General features: G+C 40.5%; 1 protein-coding gene across 3 annotated transcripts in view; it reads left to right on the top strand.

Moving 5' to 3' along the window:
* Nucleotides 1–21289, top strand: part of LOC102234999 (dual specificity tyrosine-phosphorylation-regulated kinase 1B-like) — a 72016-nt gene that overhangs the window by 41114 nt on the left and 9613 nt on the right. For all 3 annotated transcript variants that reach the window (XM_023330178.1, XM_023330179.1, XM_023330177.1), the window contains 4 exons: nucleotides 14382–14551; nucleotides 18529–18648; nucleotides 19056–19244; nucleotides 19646–19793. In XM_023330178.1, the coding sequence (XP_023185946.1) occupies nucleotides 14382–14551; nucleotides 18529–18648; nucleotides 19056–19244; nucleotides 19646–19793 (627 nt within the window). The remainder of the gene's footprint in view (nucleotides 1–14381; nucleotides 14552–18528; nucleotides 18649–19055; nucleotides 19245–19645; nucleotides 19794–21289) is intronic.

Genomic DNA, 21289 nt, shown 5'->3' with positions numbered 1-21289 from the left:
GCTCTTTGCACCTCAGCTTCTGCGTTTGGGGAAAAGCGGCTCAATTGTTTCCGATCTATTGCAAAAGGCTCTTTACACTGGGTATTTGCAGGGCTTGTCCAAGGTAACAATTAATGATGTACATTGAGCCGATGCCCCGACAATAAGCTGGAGAAAGGTTTTAAGATGTTCGCCTCGTTATACATTCACAGATACGAAGGTGAGTTTTACTTTCTTTAAACTTTGTGGCTAACATTAGCTTTAGCTTACGCTAGACATTTTTCTTGTAAAAATGTGCTATTTAAGTATCTAAACATTTTTCATTATTCATTAACAGACAATGTTTTTACCTTATGTTCAAGTATATTACGTGCGTTTATTGTCGTTAGTGTCAGAGACCAAGTAACGGGGATTTTGCGGTTCAGGCTTTTTGCTTCTGAAGCCTGAGGAACAACAAGCCCATAGCTTAACAGTAGAGCAGCTCTGGTGTCGGAGTTCTAGTTCAGCTGACGGTTCAGGTTCAAAGTTGTTGCTTTTAGAAAAATATGGCCGTGTTCCTTAAGGTCTCTGTGTTATTTCACTTTATTAGTTTTGCATGTTTCTTGTGAAGCAGGACGGTGTTTACAGCAGTGTGTACAGGCGGATCAGTAGCTCGGCTGTCTGGCTCTGGTCTGTTCTCTCGTTCCCATAAACTCTCTTTCAGGCTGAATACAGAAGTGATTCCATGGAAATAACACAGGAGGCTCTTTTACCTTCTTCTTTAGGCTGAAGAAGCTGATCTGGAGTGAAGTGAAGGCTGTAAACTTTGCTGTGCGGCGTTAGCTTTAACTGGTAGCTATGAATATTTACAAGCCATTGTCTTCTTAATTCAGGATCGTTTGGAAATCCATGAAAACTTAAAAGCCCATTATATTAGGAAGACAATAATGTTCATAGTATTGTTTGATTTGCGTCTGAAATAAGACTTTGTCTTTTCTAGCTGTCATGGTAACTCAAAGCGAAAAAAGAGAGCCGCATTTGCACATGCGGTTGTGACGTCAGCGCGGCAGGTGCAAAGAGCCCATTCCCGTGTTCTACTGTGTGACTGATCGCCTTGAGCTTAAACTCTGCGTTGTAAGCGTGTCTCTTAATAGGAGCCATTTTGGGGTCTTTACACAAAACCCAGGGTGCACCGCTGGCTGCATCGGCGGCTGCTTTCCCTCGTTTCTTCTTCTACGGGGAAAATGAAGTCAGCGTCTGCTTTCCCGTTTCTTCTTCTACCGGGAAAATGAAGTCGGCATCTGCTTTCCTCCGTTTCTTCCTCTACGGGGAAAATAAAGTCGGCGGCTGCTTACTGTAGTTGCGAGACCTGTTGTGGCTCAATATTGGTCCATATATAAGGCGCACTGGATTATAAGGCGCACTGTCGGCTTTTGAGAAAATTGAAGGTTTTTAGGTGCACCTTATAATGCGGAAAATACGGTAGTATAAAAGCTGATTGTTGATGAATGTCTTAATTTTGTGTGTGTGTGTGTGTGTGTGCTGTCTTCATAGGGGAAATTTGTCATTCAAGAATGATATTAAATTATAAAGCTATCTAAAATAGTCTGTTTTAGGCCAACCAACAAAGTCAAGCCATAAGTAAAGTCAATCATCGGTTGATGGATCAATCAAGTTTATTTCTAAACTGCCTTGTTTAGAAAGTCAGTAAAGTACTTTACTCTTTACTTTTGATGTAAAGTGCTTTATATCAAAAAACACAAAAATAAAAAGGTATAAAAAATACAGTCAACAATTGAGAAACCAGTAAAAAAAACAAGTGCCATCATCAAAATCATTGATACATGTCAAATATGTTGATCAGTGTTCCATTTAATATGGTTCAAAATCAACTATAAAAAACAGGTGAGTTTTTGGCCTTGATTTAAAGGAACTTGGTGTTTTGGCTGTTTTGCAGTTTGTCCCAGATTTGTGGTGCCTAGAAGTTTAGTCATTAAACCTTTTAACAAAATGTACCTATATATTGTATGTGTGGGATGTTGGCACGTGACATAAGTATGTAAGTGAGTGAAGCTAGCCTGTTTTAAATGATCATGGCAGATAAAATGAGACGACTTTGCTCATTTCTCTGTGTGCAGCGCTCACTCTGTGCAGGTGTGTTCTTTTCAGCTTGTTGGGGTTGGCGCTCTCCTGTGGGGGTGACCCCTCTGGATGGAAGATTCATGGTGTCTGTGTTTGTGAGTGTGTGTTCAATGTTTGTTTTACTGGGTGGGGTTGGCCGTGTAGGTGCTTGTGGTGTCATGGAGTTGAAATGAGAGCTTGCAGAGGTGTTGGGACTGTTTCATCCTAGGGCTGCTCTTATTGGCTGGCTCATTTGGACCATGTGGACTCTTTCTGGCCCTGTATCTGGATGAGGCCAGCGTCTGGGCCTGGGTTGTTCAGGAGGTGCCTGACCCTTGTACAGACTGGTTGCCCCTTTTGGGGGGACAATACCTGGACCTGATTAATTCAGTTTAGAGAATGCATATCAATGTATGGCTGCATTTAATAACTTTAATTTTACTTTATTATGGTCATTATTAGTGAAATAGCAAGTAGTAGTTCTGGTTGAGTAATTAATCGTTTTTGCATTGATTTTTGTATTTTGTGGTGTACAAAAAAGCAATGTTGGAAAATATTTGAGGAAGTTCTAAACTTTTGGTCTTTGTCTTGAAAGAACTGGTCTTGACTTTATCCCTGCTGAGCCGTGACTTATGGGCCAAATAATTAAATCAACTGGTTTTCTAAAAAGCACCATAGATGGTTCCCACATGACACCACGCCTCCTACATCTGGGTACTCTGTCGGCAAATTGATAGTACAGAATCATCTTTCTACTTCATTGATCCCACGTAAGAGAACCGCAGTGGTTGGACATTGAATATGTCCTGAATTAAAGGGTTTAAAAACAAAAGTGATAAAAGATGGTGGTTTAGCTTGTGAACGTCTACAGAGCCAATCAGCTGTAGAGTGGAGATCCGAAAAATTCATCCCATAAAGCCTGAGCAACCAAAACAAACAGCCTGTGTGGCACTTATTACAAACCCAACGGTCACAAACAGAAAATCTTGCTCTCTCCTAGTGCCACATATATTAAATCTCCATGTTTGTCCTTTCCATCCAGCAGACAGATGCACAGTGCAGCGGCTCTCGTCATGGAGGACCGGTCCAAGATTGTTTGTGGCCTTGAGCAGAATTTGAGTTAGGGCCCCCCCTTCCTGCTAAGAACATCAGCTTCACTAACGGGGTTTTAGTATAGTTGTCCTTTTATTCTTAAAGTTCCAAGCCGTTCCGCTGAAACCAATAGGAAAATTCAACTGCGTAAGAACTGTTCGGCTGAAGGGGCCAGTGGTAAGATAGCTTCAGGCAAAATAATGCCAAACTAAAAGAACTGTACAAAAAAGTCCAAATTTGCACAGAAAAAGGTAAATCAGATAGAACCCTAAATAATGCATTTAGACAGTTTATCAGCAAAAAAAGTTAGTAGGAGGGTGAGTTTCATTTTAAAATCTTATAGTTTATCCCTCCTTAAACCATTAAATCACATTTAACCACATTGTCATTCTCATTAAACAAATGTTATTCTACATCTATGGTTTGTGTCAAAATGTTAGAATTTATGTGAGACCTTGAAGGTCTGGGGCCCTTCAGCAGCAGATAAGTTTATTTATGCCCTGGGTTGACTCTAAATGTGATCAGCATTACAGAATGTCTTAAGATCCACTGGCTGATTACTTTATTGGGATTTAACAGAAGTGCAAAAAAATTTTTTTTAATTTAAATTGTATTTTTGTCTGTTTTTAAGACTATAATTGTTTTTAAGTATATTGTCAACAAGATCCTTCCAGTAACACATAAATAAACTTCCTGTCAACGTAACAATTTTTAATACAACAACATGGTGGACTGCCCTGGCGCCCTGACCACCGGGCTTAGTAAGTTTTCTGGGGGAAACCCTGGAGTTTATTAGCAGTGAGAAGGTTTCTAAAAATAACCAAACTGTGGCACTGTCCGCCAGTCAATAGTGTATTGAACCAGTTGCTGTAAAAAATGTACTTTGTAGGCAAACCCACAGACTTATATGACAGATCCATTTGCACAAAGTATGAAATGAAACTATAAAATGAACATGTTTAAATACACATTTCTGCTTGATGCAACACCTGCACTTGAACAGAAAAATTGCTGCTGTACTTCAGCACATTCAAAGGCTTCTTATGTGGCCATATTTACAATCACAACATTTTGATAAACAGAACTTGCCAAAATGTACATTCTAAATCCATCAAACATAGCAGGTAGAGAAGAAGGCAGTAGACGGTACACTTACAATGCACAAAATAGAAAGAGTCTTTCAGGACACGGATCAAGTTTATGCACTTAAAATGCAAAAACTCATACAGAATTTAGTTCTCCTGTACATGCTTCACAAGAAAGACTACTTTGACCATAAATGTTGTGATTTGGTGTTTTAGATGACAGACTGGATTAAATTCATAAAAAGTCTGATTAGTTTATTATGTAGCTTGTTGCACACTTATGTGTATGTCAAGCCTGCTTGGAGTGAAAAGCCTATCATGTGTTTCAGAGGACATGGCTGGTATGAACTTGTCTTTGATTAGTTAAATGTCACAGAGCACTGCAGCTCCCCCTGTGTTGAGGAGTGAAAGCTTGCAGAGCTTGTGTTAACCGGTGGTCTCCCATCCAAGCACTAATCAGACCTGAGCTGGGAGTCTTCTGTTGGTTGGTAATCACTTGGAAGGTTGTGTGTGACTAAAAAAGCTTCATGTTAGATTCACATTTGTCTGATGTCATCTAAAAGTCTGACTGAACTTAAGCCTCCAGGAAGGTGTACTCTATGAATTTTGGCTTGGCTTGATGACTAAGTTAAGGAAAATGTTATCTGATGTCTTACATGATTTTTTTTAAAAGAATGAAACATATTCCCCAATAAAATATGTTTCTCAGCAAAACACAGGGTAAGAATCCCTCTCTAACCACGAGAGGGCCTTCAGTGATGATGATAGGCTCTGCATCCTGATTGGCCATATTGTTGCTTCCACATGCCAACTTTATCAGCAGCTACCTGCTTCACCTTTGCTGTTCCAGTAAAGGAACCTAATGAGACAACTTTACAAAATAATGACAAATAATTCAAAATTATTGTAAACCCTAATAATTTGTAGAATATTTTTTCTTCTTTTCTCTCCCCTTCACAGAACCTTTTATACCAATGTGGTTCCTACTTCAGGATCTCAGACTGCTGTCTGTGGGGAAATTTTATTGCCATAAGTCGAGAGCACACATTTTCTGTTTGAAAGCAGGACTTCATGTATTTGTTCTCAAAACTTGTAAGGCTTATATTCAAAGTTTCACTCTTTTTCACATATTCTCTGTGTTCTCTCAAACCTTTCTCCAGCCAGAGACTCATTTTGCCAAAATGCACCACAGAGCAACACAGGAAATCATTCCTGCCTGTAGACATTAGACTTTACAATGTCCAAGTCTGAGTAACTTAAATCTAATTTTCTCTGCACTCTTTTATAGATTATTTATAGATTTACATATTTGCATGTGCATGCTTATTTATTTATTTACTTATTTATTTATGTATTTGTGCTATTAATATTTAAGACCCTGGATGTACTAGCTTGCCAACTAATAAGCGATTACTTTTTATATACTTTTTACCATCTTACTTTTCTCCAAAACAATATGACTAAGTGAATGTCCCCCCCTAGCAAATGGTTACAAATTTGGAGGCCAGAAACGGGTGAACAACAATCGAGCTTTGCAGTCAGACGTTTTGAAAACAAACCGCCAGCAGAAAAAAGTTCTGCCTACCTGTTTAGTTTTGCACACACTGAAAAGCTCCATTTTTGGTCACCATGATCTGGGATCTTCCTTGAGGAGGGGTCCTGGTCTTAGGATCCCGAAAACCGGCTCGGACTAGCTCCCAAGTTGTTGAAGTTCATTCATTTTTGTCTCTGTGCTCCACCAGCTCTGTCAGACTGGAGCCATTGTTTCAGGACCTGACCAGAACCCCTCAGTGTAAATTACCTTGAGAAATAATGAGATTTGATTATATATAAAAACAGGCTTTAATGCCAAAAAATGATCAAATGTTACAAGCCATACATGTCATATAAATGGAACAGAACCAGAGTTACATTCACCGTCCAGCGCCGGGCGTCACTTAGCTCACCTTATGGATGGAACCAAGTGAGGCGAGTTTAGCTTTTCATTCTTCTCTGCAATCTGTGCCCTCCCTAAAGGGTTGTCTAATCACTTTCAGTCTGTTTATATATGACTAGTGGCAGTCACACACAAACATGGTTATGTAAGCTGCAGCTTGTGCGTGTAAGCAGATAAAAGAGGCTACAAGACAGAATCCATAACACAGATACAGAAGCATAAATAATCCATAGTTTATCAGCAAAAAAAAAGTTGATTTGGGGGTTGGTTTTACTTTAAGTTTACCACGGAGCAGAAAGCTGACATTGTTTCTCTCTGTATCAGTAGGCAGCGCAGAAAAGCAGGTGCTACCATATGGGTTCTACTACAATGGATAGTAGCCACTCAGGCACACATACTAGAAGAAACCAAACACACCCATTATAACACTTTCATTCTACTGGCTGAGACGGTTGCCAGTGGACTACAGAAAAGAATTCATAAGTTAGTGCTAGTGGAGATTTGATCTGAGCAGAGAGAAGATCTGAGCGTGAGCAGAAAGGTTTGAGAGAACACAGATAGAAGTTTTGAGTACAAGCATTACAAGTTTTAAGAACAAAGATATGAAATCCTGCTGTCAGACTGAAAATGTTTCCTCTCGACCTGTGGCAGTAAAAATCCCCCATACTGTTCCAGTTGTAGACACCTCTGAACATATAGATAGGCCTCTCTAAAATCCTTTGAGTTTGTTTCCACTTTTATTTAGTTTTGTCCTGAAAGAATTCCTCTTCGTTCGACCCAAAGAGAAACAAGATGAGAATGGGAACTTTCCAATGTCCAGCCATCCTGCTTCTATTAGCTGTGTGTGGATTTCCCACAGCAAACTGTGGGAAATTAATTTATGCTTAACTCAAAGTTAAACATAAATTAATTCTGACCACAACATGAAACTACTGTTACATGGCTGCATATCTGAGCAGAGCATCAACATTGCTGCTTTGGGTGTGGAAGACCCTTTTGTGTTGTGTTGGCAGCACACGGTTGGTTCCTCTGGTACAGGAAGCCGATCTGTCAGGAAGCTGTTTAATGGAAGGAACCCTGTTGTCCTCTTTTGTCCAACTGGACTTTTGTTTTGTTTTGTTTTTTTTATTAAGAATGTTGTTCATGTAGAGAGACTACTAGAGATTAAGTTAGTTCATGTGCACAGCTGATCACATTTCTTGGTAACACAACATAAATGTTACTAAAACCAGGTGCATCACTCATTTTTACTTCACTATAACAAAGTCATTTCCTCTTCTGGTCCCGCCTGTTTTCATGCTCTCTAGAAGTTTGTAGTCCGTTTCAATGTATGAACAACTTTCTCTACCAAGGCATAATTCACATCATCCTGTGGTTCTTCACTATTAGATGATGTGTGGTTGTGTTTCCAGTGTAGATCCCTCTTCAGCCCACACCTTGTCACCATCCACAGGACCTGACTTCAAAAGGCATCTAGACAAGTTACTGACTTAGAACAGACACATACTGGTTCCATCTTAAACTGGTATTTCTTACTGTCTTCATTGAAAACATGTTTCAGCGAACAGAGACTTCCTCTGACTTTTTTAGAACCCCAAACTCTGAACCCCAAAATTATTCAGCTTTTAATTTAGACAAGTCTTTTTATGTTTCTTACGTTGCATTATCATCTCACCTTTGAATGGATGCACCATATTACTTCAATGTTGTGTTATCTACTGGTTTGAATCTGCATGCAACTGAAATCTCCTCCTTCACCTCAACATTGATCTCTGCAGGTGGAAATAAAGCCAGCCATCAGTTTTTAGGAGCCTTTCCATCTGCCTTTATGCAAATGTCTTGCTGTACTGCTTGGAGTGATTGTTCAGTGTTGCTCTCTATTATGTCTCATCACTGTGCAATAACACAAAGCTAATGGACTGATAAGAGTAGATGTCCTATAGAGCAACATGCTTTTATATATACCCAAAACTTGGACAAGGGTCTGGGCAGAAGACAGAGTGGAGGCAGCTGAGAATGGGAGGAAAAGGCAAGCTGGATCACAGTAGGAGAAAAAGAGGTAGAGATTGGGAAGGATGGGGGAGGAGAGGGTGGCGGGTAGTACGGGTTGAGTTGCTAGGGTATGTCAGACTGTTGCTGAGAGCCAGGCCTGCTATTGGAAGCCACTTGCTTAGCAGGAGAGAAGCAGAAAAGAGAGAGAAGTAGCTAATGAGTATTGTGGCCTGGTTGCTGAGACAGCACCGGGTTTATTTATAGAGTGATGGCTAGTCAGTCCTTAGATACCAACAACGAATGAGCTGTCAGAGAAGGAGGTGCCTTTAACCAATGGCAGCGCAGGAAGAGGCATGCCAGATTGAGGAAGTTCTGTGAATGTGCCTCAGTCTCTTAAAGAGACAGCCCAGATTTCTCAGTACTAGGCAGATATTCTCCCTCTCTCTCTTTCTCACTTGCTCACTCTCTCCAGTGGAGTCATATCTGCAAACAGAGGCCGAAGTACCACAGCTGTCACAAAACAAGATGACTTTCTGTGATATTATACACAGTGAAACACTTTGGATTCCTCTCTTAGTGTGACTTTGTGACTAGTTTTTATGTGGAGGAACAGATTCCTATGTAGCCACGTCACCAGAAGGGGGCAATATGTGGAAGGAGGACAGCCTTCTGAATAAAACACAGTTAACACTAAACTGGTTGTAGTAAATGTTTCTGTCTTCCTGTCATCCATCCTTGCTTTTAGTTCCCATGATGTTTGAGGTGTAAGAGGAAGGAGAGGAGTAAAGATACATGCTCCACACCCAACATATTCACCTTGTGAAACAACAACTAGTTAGTAGTCAGTCATAATAACCCAGTGCCTGATCAAAAAGGCCGCACTTGTAGTTTGTTCCCAGGTATGAAACCTTGTGTTAAAGTTGAAGGTAGCAGTGCTGGTGGACAGGTCACCAAGCAGTGGTTCACACCTGCTGGAGCTGGCAGGACAGCAGACCACCAGCCTCACACCCCTTGCCTAGACCATCTCTAAGCATCTTGAAAAAAAGTTGCCTTAGCTCTTTTCACAGATGTCAAGCTTTCATCTTGCCAGGGTTTAGCACCACCAATAGTTCTTTTCACTTCTCAGGCCTTGCCTGGAAATCTGTCTGGAGAGCAGGCTGCTGGCTCCTCTAGGTGTCGCTGTAATCTCTCTGCTGTCTTGGTCTGGTTCTGAGAACTTTCTTTTCTTTCTTTGAGAAATTTCTCTTCTTCTGTCTCGATTTTCTTAACTTGCTTCATTCTATCCCGCTCATTACTTCAACTTTGTCACTTTCACTGAGGTCAGTGAAATATTGAGATATTTAGTGTAGATCTGAAACTAAAACTAGAGTATCACAAAAATTAAAATGTCATTCTTAGGGCAACATGTCGGCTAGAAACTGAGGACGGTGTCTGTTTTCACAAAACACATCATGTGCTTATATGTTCATACTGCAAGTTTCCTTCATTGGGTTTTGTCATTAGAAACTGAACTAACCCCAGGAATGATTTGTGGGTGAGTTACAGATGTTTCCCTATCATTTCCTCTGCTGAGTGAGTCTATCATTCTGTCCTTTAAACACCTACATACTTTTAACCTATTTTATACATTTTTGCAGGCAGTATAAGGAGACTGCTCTTCATATGATTCTACATAGGTTTTATTTTGGGGATCCATTCTTCAGCTGCTCCCTTGTAAATCTTGTAAATCTTGCTGTCAGTAGGTAAGCTGTAATTTGAGCTGAGCAGCAGGCCCACATGTCCAGTTTTGTCTATTTTCTCTGCTCACACATGCGATAGGTGTGCAGCCACAGTCTTCCACCTAAAAATTAAGTTTTGCTCACTCCTCACTTGTGCTTCAGGCACAATCATCTCAAGAGCTGCTTGTTGCACTTTACGCCTGTTGTCCATTAGCATTTTTTTTTTTCTGACAACCTCTCACTGTGTGTGTGTGTGTGTGTGTGTGTGTGGGGGGGGGGGGGGGGGGGGGGGGGTGCGTGCGTGCGTGTGTGTGTTACAGAGATAGAAATAGCCTTTATTATCAAAAGGAAAAATCAGCTACAACAGCAGCAAATATAAAGTTCCATACAAAAGTTCTTACAGTATTAAAAACAATTTATGGAAAAACAAGATTAACAATAATTATATTCTCTACAAGACTATAACAGAAAATACTATGCTGTTATTAGAAGTAGGTACATCAGAATCACAAACCAAGGGATGTGCAACTGAGTTGGATCACTTTTCCAAAAATGTACGTGGTATGCAAGCGTACTAAGCATTAAAAAAGGTAGACTATTTGCAGTACAGTATAGCAGTGCAGAAAAACAATTGCACAATATAATTGATAGTTGTTCCAGGTGCTTTTAACTTTCATTTATTCTGCTTTTGTAAAAGTAAAGTTATTGCTATCCGTTTCCTATTGCTTTATTCTGAATGGGAAGCTGCTGTTTTTGATAATCTGAGCCCAAGTAAGGTCAAGTTTCCTGCTACCAATAATCACACTGCAGAGCATGTGAGGCAGATATGTAGACATCTCTGTAAATGATATGATAGGAATCATGTCATGACTCAAATTGGTGCCCATGTAGCTATTGATGAGTCTTAGTTTGGCCATTGAAATAATTCATTCACTAAGAAAATTAAGATTTTTACAATAGTAACAATAATAATATTGATTTATTTATTTATTTATTCAGTTCTTCATTTTTGAAGCATTGAGATGATTACAAATGGTTGATTCCACCTCAAGATCTCAGTTTCAGTCTGTGAAAAGTTACCAAATTCCTTCTCTTTACAAAATGTACATTTACAACAAAACCAGAACACAAAGAGGGAACAAGGCAATACTATTTTGAATTATGTACATAACCATAAGGAAATTATATAGCAAATAGACACTTATTGAAAGATGATCCGTATCATTTTACTAATTATCAATCCAATATTCTTACATGTTGTGTTTGGATAACCCTTCATAGGATAGTGAACTTGTTCAGCTGAAGACGGATTGAGAATGTTAATCTTTCCATCTGATAGATTTCATTAACACTAGTGGAGGAGCCAGCATCTGGCCATAGTTTGTTGTTTTTTTTACAAGCTGTAATTAATATCTGATACAGATATTTTGCATTGTCAGGTCGAAATTCTGTTACCCAGAATAAAGGTGGTGAATTTAAAAGATATTCTATTCTAATATTAAAGATATTTTCAATATTTCTGTGTACTTCTACCCAATATTGTCTAATAGCTGTGCAGTCCTAAAATATAAGCCAGTGGTTGGGATCTGTATTTCCTCATGTCTGAATAAGTCTTAATAAGCAGATTAAAAATGTTGTTAAAATCAGTGTAATATTATTAATATTGTGTACACTTGTGTGTTGAATAGCAGATGTTCAGTAAAACTCAGTCTGAAAATTTGACATTGGCCATAGAATGAATCTGTCAGTCATTTTTAGTGGGACCTGTTTAAGTTACCTGAAACAGAATTTAGATCCAGCTTTCAAAGAGGAAAAGTGACACTGAATCATCAGGTGACCTTCAGTGGTTCATATTGTGGAAAAAGTTTTTCTCTGTGCCTCCTGTTACAGATTTAGGTGCCTAATGTCAACATTCAGAAACACACTATCTGGTCATTGTAAAAGAAATCCACAGTGGGTTCCTTTTTAAGTTACTTGTGTCCTGTACATGTTGGGGGGAAATGAGTTGAGCTTTAGAGGTGCTGTGACTGACATTTATGTTCTTGGAAAAGAACTTATTGTTTCTCTTTAGTTTCTTTTTTCCAACTGAATACGTTTAGGTGTGATTTATCCCTCGCTCTTCTCTGGATATTTTCCTAAACATATACTTCCCATAGTTTCTGAAAAGTCCTGTGACTATATGGTTCTGGTACTACAATTAAAATGCTGTAATACCTGCACTGCACCGCTATGGGATGATAATGTTGAGACAATTAACATCTCAATTCAAAAGAAAAATAAGTGCATGGCTAAAGATTGTCCCACAGCAGCTCCAGGTTTCTCCTATTCTCTCCGGTCAGTTAGCTTTGGCGTTTCAGTGCAGCGTGAAACATCAGGTGGACCCTGGAACGCAGCTCAGGTCTTTGTTCAGGGTCATTGGCCCAGAAAGCAGTATCAATGTTTCAATCAGTCTCCAGATATCCAGACAAAGCAGAGACTGACTGTGGCTTTAAACATGTAACTTTTTGGAAAGTTAATTTAAAACCTAGATTTTATATTTAATAGTTTATCAAGTATCAAGGATCTGAATTCACTGTATCATATCAACATATGTGTGTTTTAATGACCTGGCTCCAGTAACATCCAGGGCAGGATTACTACTAAATGATGGAGTGTTATAAACTCTTACTGAACTATGAAGGAAAGATGACCAGGGAATAAAACATGAAGGAAGAAAGCTTTTTTCCTATCAGGGTGTTGCTGTCTGTGCTGTTGGACTCACTGACAACTTTATGAGTTGATTTGAAAGAAATCATCTTCACAAACAAACAATATGGAAGAAGGGAGAAGTAAAAATCAAGCTGCAAAGTTTCTGCACAGGTAATAACTGGCATTGTTACTAAAAATGGAACCTCTGAGAATTTTGAATGAATAAAAACAGTTTCTCTAGTTAGAAAGGAGGGAGGTCAGCCATGATGCATGATCATCTCTAAAAGCTGCCATAGCAGCCAGGTAGTCTAACTCTGGCCCAGTCATATACCTGTGAGACTGTTTCTGTTAACATTCAGGCATCATGAAGAACACCACATTATGATCACAGATCCTCCTGTGAACATAAATCAAGAACACTTTTGATCAGAAAAGGTTTTAGTTTTACCGCATAGGTTTTAAATTCTGAGGTTGACTTGGACAAAGATGTCTGTCCTAGCTTCTGTCACACTAGTTTCGACTAGTGTGGCAGTCAAAACTGTCACACTAGTCAGTGTGACAGCCCACAGAACCCCACATACTGTAAAGGGAGAAAATATTGTTGTGTGGGGTTTCACAACAATATACGCTTCTTTACCCAAGTTATGTTATGCTCTGTATTTGAGATTTTTCAGCTTAGGTTAAACTTGCTTATAAACAGAGATATCAGGGCAGCACCACATCAGGAAAATACATAACTACAATATCGATTCTGATTACATTTACCGCCCGCTTTTAAAGACTCTTGACTTTTTCACTGTCATTCTCCACTTCAGCATCATTACCTCTAAGCATATAGGTGAGGTCTGGGTGGTCTGTCCAAATGTCTTTAAATATTGTTGGTATGAAGAGCATGAAAAAAATGAAGCTTCAAATATAATATTCTACCCAGTGTTGCATCAAATGAATCTTTTGCTATTGTGAAAAGTTTTATGTATCTTTGTTAATAAATACTCCTTTGGCATGTGCAGGGATTTTCAGGATCAACACATTCCAGGTATTAACGTTTTGGTTTTTTTTCTATGATTCTGATCTTAAAAATCAACTGTCAACAAAGAGTTGACTATTTTCTAAATTTGGCTAAAACTGGCTGGGAATTCGTGATGTGCATTTTTTCCCAGTGTTTCTGAGCATGAGCGTTTTAAGACATGAACTTGGGATTTAAAAAATTAATAGTTAGCAAGTTTGAGTGAAATAGTCACAGAGAAGGTGGGTGGGGCAACATGGCCTGCTGTGGGCTCTTCATGTTTTCAGCATGTTTCTACATTTAAACCTTTGCACATGCACCAGAGGATAGGACACACACGCATGGTGCTTCTTCATGCCATTCAATGGTCTGCTGGGTTGCAAATTTAAAGTATTAGCAGAGTTATGTCAATGGCAGTAAATCTGCTTTCTGCGTCTCACTGAATATGTATGGTTATGGTGTAGACCAACAGTCCACGGCTATGTGTTGGCATAACCAATGTGTGGTGTGAGCGTCAACATGCAGTCAACATGCGGTGTACAACATGGTGTAGATCAACATTGCCAGGTTGTAGGTCAACATTTCCGTGGTGTGGGTCAACATGGGCATGATGTGGGCTGACACAGCCATGGTGTAGGCCGTCATGGTGTGGGCCAACAGAGGCAGGGTGTGACAGATGTTCAGTGTATGGTCTGCTGGGTTGCAAAAATAAAGTATTAGCAGAGTTATGTCAAAGACAGGAGGTGGAGAAAAAGAATTGAGGGTTTCTCTCCTTCTCTCCACAGGTGCAAGCAGCTCAGGATGTCCGCCCACCTCCTCCTCCTCCTCCTCCACCTCCTCCTCCTCCTCCTCCGCTGCCCAGGGCTTCTCCCTCGCTGAGCCAGCCATGACCAGCCAGCACACACACACACACCCCTCCTTCAGCTCCATCCACTCCATGGCCGAGCAGCAGCAGGTAACACACACACTGTACCATCGCTAATATCAGTGTTCCTTATTTAAGATGAAGCTGTATAGAGAGGTTGACAGTAGCCAAAATAAATGGAAGTAAATCTTAGCAGGTGTAGGTTACAGCCAGGTGATTTGAGGAATGAAGGAAGGTGTGTGGGGGCTGGGGGTGTTTGGATGGAGGGGGGGTTGTACTCACGTCACACCTGGACAAACAGGAAGTCCTGGGCAGTTGCCCATGTCGTCCATAAGAAACCGCCACTGCACATATAACAAATTGGTGAAGTCTGAAAAGGAGACTATAATGAATAGGCAAGGTAAACAGGTAGGTGTTCAGTAATTATTTGAAGGTAGCTAGAGAGTCTGAGTTCCTGATGTTTTGGAAGAAAGTTCCAGAGGGGTGGGGTGGCAGCAGAAAAGTCTTGATCCCCCAGGGTACGGTGTTTGGTTCTGATGGGATTCAGGAGGTTAGAGTCAGAGGAATGAAGAGGACCAGTAGGAGAGGATTTCAGCTCCTACTGGAGCTTTGAAGGAGGTCATTGAGATATGAGGTGTTGAACAGTATGTTGTATTGTATCTGGTGTTGAATGGGGAGCCAGTGGAGATTTTTAAGAATAGGGGTGATGTGGTCCATGAAGTGAGTGTGGATAAGTAGATGGACGTTTTGGATATACTGTACGTTTTGCAGATGCATGGAGTGAAGTTCATGAAGGATGGTTTTGTAGTAGTCAAGTCTTGAAGTAATGAAGGAGTGGATAAGAATTTAAGTGATGGAGTGAGAGAGAGAGATGGGTGGAGACGAGCAATGTTGCATAGGTGGAAGAATGATATTCTGCTGATGGTATTGATGTGGCCTTGGAAGGAGAGGGAAGAGTCAAGAATGATGCCAAGTTTTTGAACTCGGGGGGAAGGAGTGACTATGTGGCTGTTGATGGGGAAAGTGATGTTGTGAGCAGAGAATAGGTGGGATTTGGGACCATTAGTGAGTAGTTCAGTTTTGTTGCTATTGAGCTTTAGAAAGTTCAGAATTTTATATTAGTAAGCCAGCCAGTGATGGTGAAAAGGGAGAAAATCTGCAGGTGGGTAATGAATTAGGATCTGATGGAGACTGAGACGAGAAAGAGGAGGCAAGGTGGATGTCAATTACTTTAATGTTTGAGTGGAAGAAGGTTAGGAAATTCTTGCATTTATGTGATGCAAAGGTAGATTTGATGTTGTCATGAGGTTTAGTCAGTTTGTGAAATGTGGAGAATAGAGTGTGGGAGTTTGAGGAGTTAGAATGGATTATGTCAGAGTAGAACTTGCTGTCTTGTATATTGTGATGTGGTCCTTGTAGCTTTGATAGGGGACAGTGAGCTTGATTGTCTTGTAGAGGCGTTCTAGATGTCATCGTCTTTTCTTAAGAGTGTGCAGTTCTTGGGTGTACCATGGGGCTGAATGGGTGAAGGATACTGTTATTGTCTTGGAAGGTGCAAGCTAATTGAGGCAGGTGGAGAAAGTTGGAGTAGTTACAAGTAGTTAACATGTTCTGGTGGACCCTGGACGCTGATAAATGGACCCTGGACTCTGGGACCTGGAACCTGGCCCTATTTCTTCTACAGTCTCACATCCAGCACACCGTCTTCTCTCTGTTCCCAGGGTGCAATGGCCAGGAAATCTAAAACAAGCCAACATAAAGTCACCCAAGCATGTTGCAGTGTGGACTGTAATAACCTTCATGAGAACTGAAAAGAATCAGTGTTTCTGTTGTGTGTGAGAGGATTCTCCACATCAGTTTCATTCTTCAACACCTGTTGTGGAGCAGAAGAACAGATACAGACACCTAGGGAAGTCATCACTAGGTGTCCGTAAGCTACATCACTGCATGCCTAGAATGACAGCAGAGAGGTCACTGAAGCCATTCAACAAAGACAAAATAGAGAGGAGACTGGTTTCTAGTCCAGTTGCGGACAGTTTCTGTCCCGGTTGATTGACCTATCTAGTGTGGACCACTTTAATGAAGCTCTCATCACATCAGAGCATTTTAAAGATAAATGATCCTCCAAATACACCATAATAAATGGTTTGCCTTCTTCAAAACAAAACCAGTTGATAATATATCAAGCAGGTCATGAAAATTGCTTCCCTCACAAGTAGGCCTGTCACGATAGCAAATTTTGCTCAACGATTAATTGTCTCAAAAATTATTGCGATAAACGATAATATTGTTTGAAGACTTTTTTACACTGATTTAGTGGAAATGACGTAATAATGCATGTGATTTCCTGCCAAAGTTAGATACACTTTATTTTCAAAAGAACACTAAACACTGGAACTGATAAACAAAACAACCAAAAATAAAAATAAAATGGATTCTCAGTCTCCATTAACAAAAAACTCACTTAAAAAAAACTAAACACCATAAAGCCAAAGTGGAAATAAATACTGCATTCAACCAAAAGAGTGCAGATTATGAAGTCTGTATATTATGTTGCCCTTCAGTAATAATTAGATTTAAATAGAGAAGATGGGCAAATCGACTACCTGATGCAATAGTTCACACTACACGATTTTTTGCTCCTATTTTTCCCCTTACAACAATCTTAGATCGTTGGTCTTTCTAAGATTGTGTGGTGTGTTACGGTAGATCGTCGTTGCCGCTCCGATCTAAATCAGGGATTTTCGCCGACTGGGATCGTTAACGACACCTGTTGAATGTGACAGGCAGCCAATCAGAAAGCGTGGATTCTCTTCCGTGCTTACTGAGGGGAAATTACGGAGAGGAATCCCAAACAGCTGACACGGCGCAACCGGAAGTCCAGCGGACATTGGAGATAATATGTGGAAACAACATTAATGTTTATTCAACATGCAAAGAATATAGAAATGACAAAGGGAGGAGTTTGAATGAAACTGCTACCGCAGTTGATAAACCCGGTAACTTTTCAGCTGTTCTTCGTTAACGTGACGTAAATACTGTAGGTTCTAATGATTTTCATTCAGTCAGGACTGACACTAGCCACATGCATTGCAGGTAGATTGTAGTAAAGCATTGATTAATGCCTGGTTTTAAAATTAGTTCACTGGACTTGTAGCCATTATTTTGTGCCCATTATTTTGTGCCCATGGCAGGAACGAACCCGATCAAACTGTTATACCTAGGATTTCTGTCGGCTAATGTGTGGTCTGTCAGGTTTTGAAAATGGGCCGACAATCGGCCGTGCGCTGGGCTTTACACTAAGGAAATGAGGAAGGGAGGGTCAGTGGAGAGCACCGGAGTTGAGCCTTTTTTCATTCGGTGTCATCAACAGAAAGAGAAAAGGGCCGGAAGGGACGATAATGCCGATAATTGAAATGACGTCGATAGTTTGATTTATCGTACGATTAATTGATTTACCGTTTATCGCGACAGGCCTACTCACAATGAAGGTTTGTTTTTAAGCTGGATCAGTGAGAACAAGTTCTGTTTTAAAATCAAGTTAAATCACTTCCAGCAAACCTGAAATAATGTGGAGTTTTTATCATGTTACTGAGTTTTCATCTTGGTGAATGGCCCTCCAGTCAACATCCTGGACAGGGGAAGTGATTCCTGTTGCTCATCAAATGTCTATGTAGCCCCAGATTCTTACGAATACATTTATTTGACAGGACTTCCAGTTATGACCTTTCATTGTTGTCTTATTATTGGACTGTAAGACATGGCATGCTTGTTTTTCCATGGGATGGACTGAAGGTCTCAGGGGGCTACATTACATGTATTATCAGAGAAATGAGAACATGTGTTTCTAGATGTCTTCTGACTGAACTTTGTCCACATCTTAGCTCATTATGTTGTTCCACTGTAGCTTCTCCAGGTGTTGCAGCTCTCACACCCACTTTCCCCTCCACCAAGCCACTTTTATGACTAACAGAGTCAACAGTTTTGAGGTTGTCTGAATGCTCTTCACATTTGCTGGTCATGATGTGAAATTGTTCGGGTTGGTTACAGTGCTGTGTTCTCTCTAGGTGCTGTCTGATATGACCATACTCCAGCGGAGGATCCCCCCTAGTTTCAGAGACCCTGCTAGCGCCCCATTGAGGAAACTCTCAGTTGACCTTATCAAAACTTACAAGCACATCAATGAGGTAAAAATTCTCAGCTGTATATAATATTAAACCTGTTTTTTAATAATGATATAGGGAGGACATATTGCCTGTATTGGGGTGTTGGGTTGTGTTAAAGTCAGAGCTAGTTGAACACTGACCCAGTCCCATGAGCTCAATACAGTTCACTTCATAGACTTTGAAGTCTGTTTCCTAGAATGTGGTCAGTGTCCTCCTCTCTGTAGGTGCTGGACTCACCCAACATCTGTCCACATGGGCTTAGAGAACCGCTCAGAGCACTGAGCATTTCTTTCTCAGTGCTCTGCTCTGAAAACTGACAAGCCACAGTTCATACCGAAAGATTAAAAATATAGTGACTATATTTACTGATAGTATGTGGGTCAATGATCAGACTGGAGGTGGGGCCTAATTTCTGCTTCCACACACAGGTATACTATACAAAGAAGAAGCGGCGGGCCCAGCAAGTCCCTCCTGAGGATAGCAGCACGAAAAAGGAGAAAAAAATTTACAATGATGGCTATGATGACGACAACTATGATTACATAGTGAAAAATGGAGAAAAGTGGCTGGACCGCTATGAGATCGACTCACTTATTGGGAAGGGCTCCTTTGGACAGGTGAGGACATTGAAACAAACCTTAATATAATGATGTGTTCATTATGTTTGGGTGAAAGTGAAAGCAGCAGTTAGCTGTATCAGGAACTGAAGCACCTCTTCTTGAAGTGGTAAGCCTCTAACGGCCCTGGAGCTGAACTAATGCAGGACTTCGGGACGTTAGTGTGTCCCACTTTGAGACATGTACCAGCTGAGTAGCAGCTGTTAATAAGCTGAGCTGGTCTCTCCTCCAACATTTGTTTCTGATATGATTGTAACATTGGACTCAGAAACATTATGCCCCCATGTGGCCACTTCTGGGAACACAACTCCTAGCCCTTTAGTTTTGTCATCATTAACTTGGCTTCTGTCACAGTGTTTTAGCATGCAGAGAGATATGGTGTGTGTGTTTTGTGTCTGCAGGTAGTGAAGGCCTACGACCACCATGAGCAGGAGTGGGTTGCCATTAAAATCATCAAGAACAAAAAGGCTTTTCTAAACCAGGCACAGATCGAACTACGCCTGCTGGAGCTTATGAACAAGCATGACACTGAAATGAAATATTACATTGGTAAGAGCAACATTGACACAGCAGCTGCAGAGCATTACCCACAGATGTGTTTTACGCTACTTTGACCAGGGTGTTTCTGTGGATTCGGTTTGTGATGACGTCTTTAAGCACAGGGCCATTCCAGCTGTGACCTTAATGCAGACTGAAACCTCTCAGACAGTAATTAATTTGCTAAAATATAACAGGGTCCATGTTGTCATCACCACAGACTGTCAAGTATTTCATTATTAATTTATTGTAAAAACTGGGGACTTGTGAGAAATGTTTGAAGCTGCAGCTGACAGTGCTGAGGTTCTTACTGCTTTTAATAGAAGACCTGACGTACTTCATGTAAAGTGCCAAAATTAGGTTCTCATTGACATAGACAGGTGAGGAGAATTGTGTCATTTTGTTCACAGAGAGGTATTCACTTGCCGAACCCGACAAAGAACTCAATGAAGTGTTGTGTGATTAATCAGAAGTTTGTTGCTGTGTTTATGTGGAAGTGCTCTCAGACAATAATGTTGACATTTCTCTTCAACTAGTCAACATCTCTACAAAACCTTTTTATCTGCACGAGACATGGATACCTTCAGTAATGTTTATCTGACACCATGAGGAACAATGTTCATTATTACGATTCTTCACTAAATAACTACAATAAAAATAAAACTGGCAAATGGTTAATAACTCCTGGATGGAGTTTGCAACATCGTTGTTCATGGAGGTGGCTGACTGCAGAAAAGTGTGGCACTGTCTCTGTGACCATTTCATAAAATCAAAAGGGAGGAAGGGGGGAACCCCTGTGAGTAGTGGTGTGATGTATGCTGAAGCGGGAGGGGTGTCCTCCAGATCTTCTGCACCATTGCATGAAAGGTGTGTGCAAGTATGTTGGCGCCTTTAACCAGAACTTTTGCTTCACCGTACAGACGGTGTGAGCTTCCTGCTTCTGGAATGAAGATCTTTTATTTTGAGGTTTTGACATACGGGAACCTGAAGCTACAGCCGGATGCTGAGCGCCTTTCCCCTCTACAGATAGTCTCATGTTGAAATGAAGTTTAATGGCTGCTCTGTGGCTGAAAGCTCTGCTCTCACTGGACTGACCAGGGTTTAGATGAGGTAATGCTAAAAGGAAAGTTCTCCTGGCTCAGCTGTTGGAGTATAAACTGCAAAGGATCAGGTGTTCATCAGCTGTTTTAACTAAATCTTAAGTCTAAAGTAGAAAATTTCTGAAGAAATTTAAACAGGGCCTGCCAAAGTGTGCCCGTTGGTTGGAACCCAGCGTTCTGATGCTAAAAATTAGCACCAATGCTAAAGTAAACTGTATTGTTTGTGGAGAATTACAAGGATGTTGACTTACATGGACTTCTTCAATTCAGTATGTTAAAATTAGTGTATACTCTAAAATTAGCCAAATTGCTAATGTTAGCCTAAAAGCTGTCATTAGTAAGTGGGTTATCACTAGCATGTTGTCTTTCTTTGACTTCCTCCATTCCGTATGCTAAACGTACCTAATA

This window comes from Xiphophorus maculatus, chromosome 3 (assembly GCF_002775205.1).
Source record: "Xiphophorus maculatus strain JP 163 A chromosome 3, X_maculatus-5.0-male, whole genome shotgun sequence".
Classification (NCBI taxonomy): Eukaryota; Metazoa; Chordata; class Actinopteri; order Cyprinodontiformes; family Poeciliidae; genus Xiphophorus; species Xiphophorus maculatus.
Note: the sequence above shows the minus strand (reverse complement) of the source record. Positions and strands in the feature narration are given on the sequence as shown.